This window comes from Condylura cristata, unplaced genomic scaffold, assembly GCF_000260355.1.
Source record: "Condylura cristata isolate star-nosed mole 26May11 unplaced genomic scaffold, ConCri1.0 scaffold00039, whole genome shotgun sequence".
In the NCBI taxonomy this organism is placed as follows: domain Eukaryota; kingdom Metazoa; phylum Chordata; class Mammalia; order Eulipotyphla; family Talpidae; genus Condylura; species Condylura cristata.
Window position 1 is genome coordinate 6,288,719 of NW_004567140.1, and position 912 is coordinate 6,289,630.

Sequence of the window (912 nt, forward strand, 5' to 3'; positions counted from 1 at the left end):
CCGCCAGCCTCTGCTTCCGCAGCGCCTCCAGCTCCTCCTCCGCCATGGTGCGGCCGCCCGCCGTGCAGCAGCAGCCCCGGCTCCGGGGGATCTTCCGCGGCCCCTCGGTGCGAGCGCTCCTTTCCACTGCGCAGGCGCCCGCAGCGCCCAGGCGTCACCAATCCAGCCCGGAGCCACGCCGCCCTCGAGGCCAGGGCGCCGAGGCGAGGCCCGATGCTGCGATCGCAGATTCGGGCGTGGGGCGGGGCCGGCACCGAAGCGCTCTGCTGGCACCGTCCGCCCGCAGGTTGGCGTTGGCGCTCACCGAGCTGGCCGCAGGCTCTGCTCGGATTGGACTGTGTGGGAAAGAGAGTCATCTGAAAACAGGCCTTCGTCGGAAGCTAGGATGATGATGATGATAACAATAATAGTAATAATAATTATTATTATAGTAATAATATAACGACATTATATTATTATAATATCATATTATATAATGTATCTGTATCATTGACCTTCCATTACAGACGGGGGTCCCGGCGTGGGGGATGTCCTGAAACTGGATTGTGGTGATGGTGGCATAACTCTTAAATTTACTCGGAAACGGAGTTGTTCACTTAAAATGGGTGTCGAAAGGTGAAAACACTCATGGGCATCCGACCACTGAGAAGCCAGCTAAAGCAAACTTGGAGGCTGAGACTGGACACTGACCAGCCCTTCCTCCAAAGAGGGGCGTGGGGGCGGCGGGGAGCTGTACATCTCTGAACTTCCGCCGCCCCGCACCACGGCCTCCCCGGAGGATGCTGGGGTGGCGGCCGTGCAGGAATAAACTCCTTGCCCATCCTCCAATGACCCTTTGGAAGGGGGCATAGGGGAGCAATGAGGAGAGGAGGGGGGTGTTCAGCGTCTTCACCTGGTTAGTCCTGCCTGTTA

At 58.6% G+C, this 912-nt stretch overlaps 1 protein-coding gene across 1 annotated transcript in view; it reads right to left on the minus strand.

Moving 5' to 3' along the window:
- PDCD5 (programmed cell death 5) overlaps positions 1-46 on the minus strand; it is a 5,338-nt gene extending 5,292 nt beyond the window's left edge. Inside the window, exon 1 of the mRNA XM_012733173.1 lies at positions 5-46. Coding sequence (XP_012588627.1) covers positions 5-46 — 42 coding nt within the window. The remainder of the gene's footprint in view (positions 1-4) is intronic.
- Between the last annotated feature and the right edge of the window lie 866 nt (positions 47-912).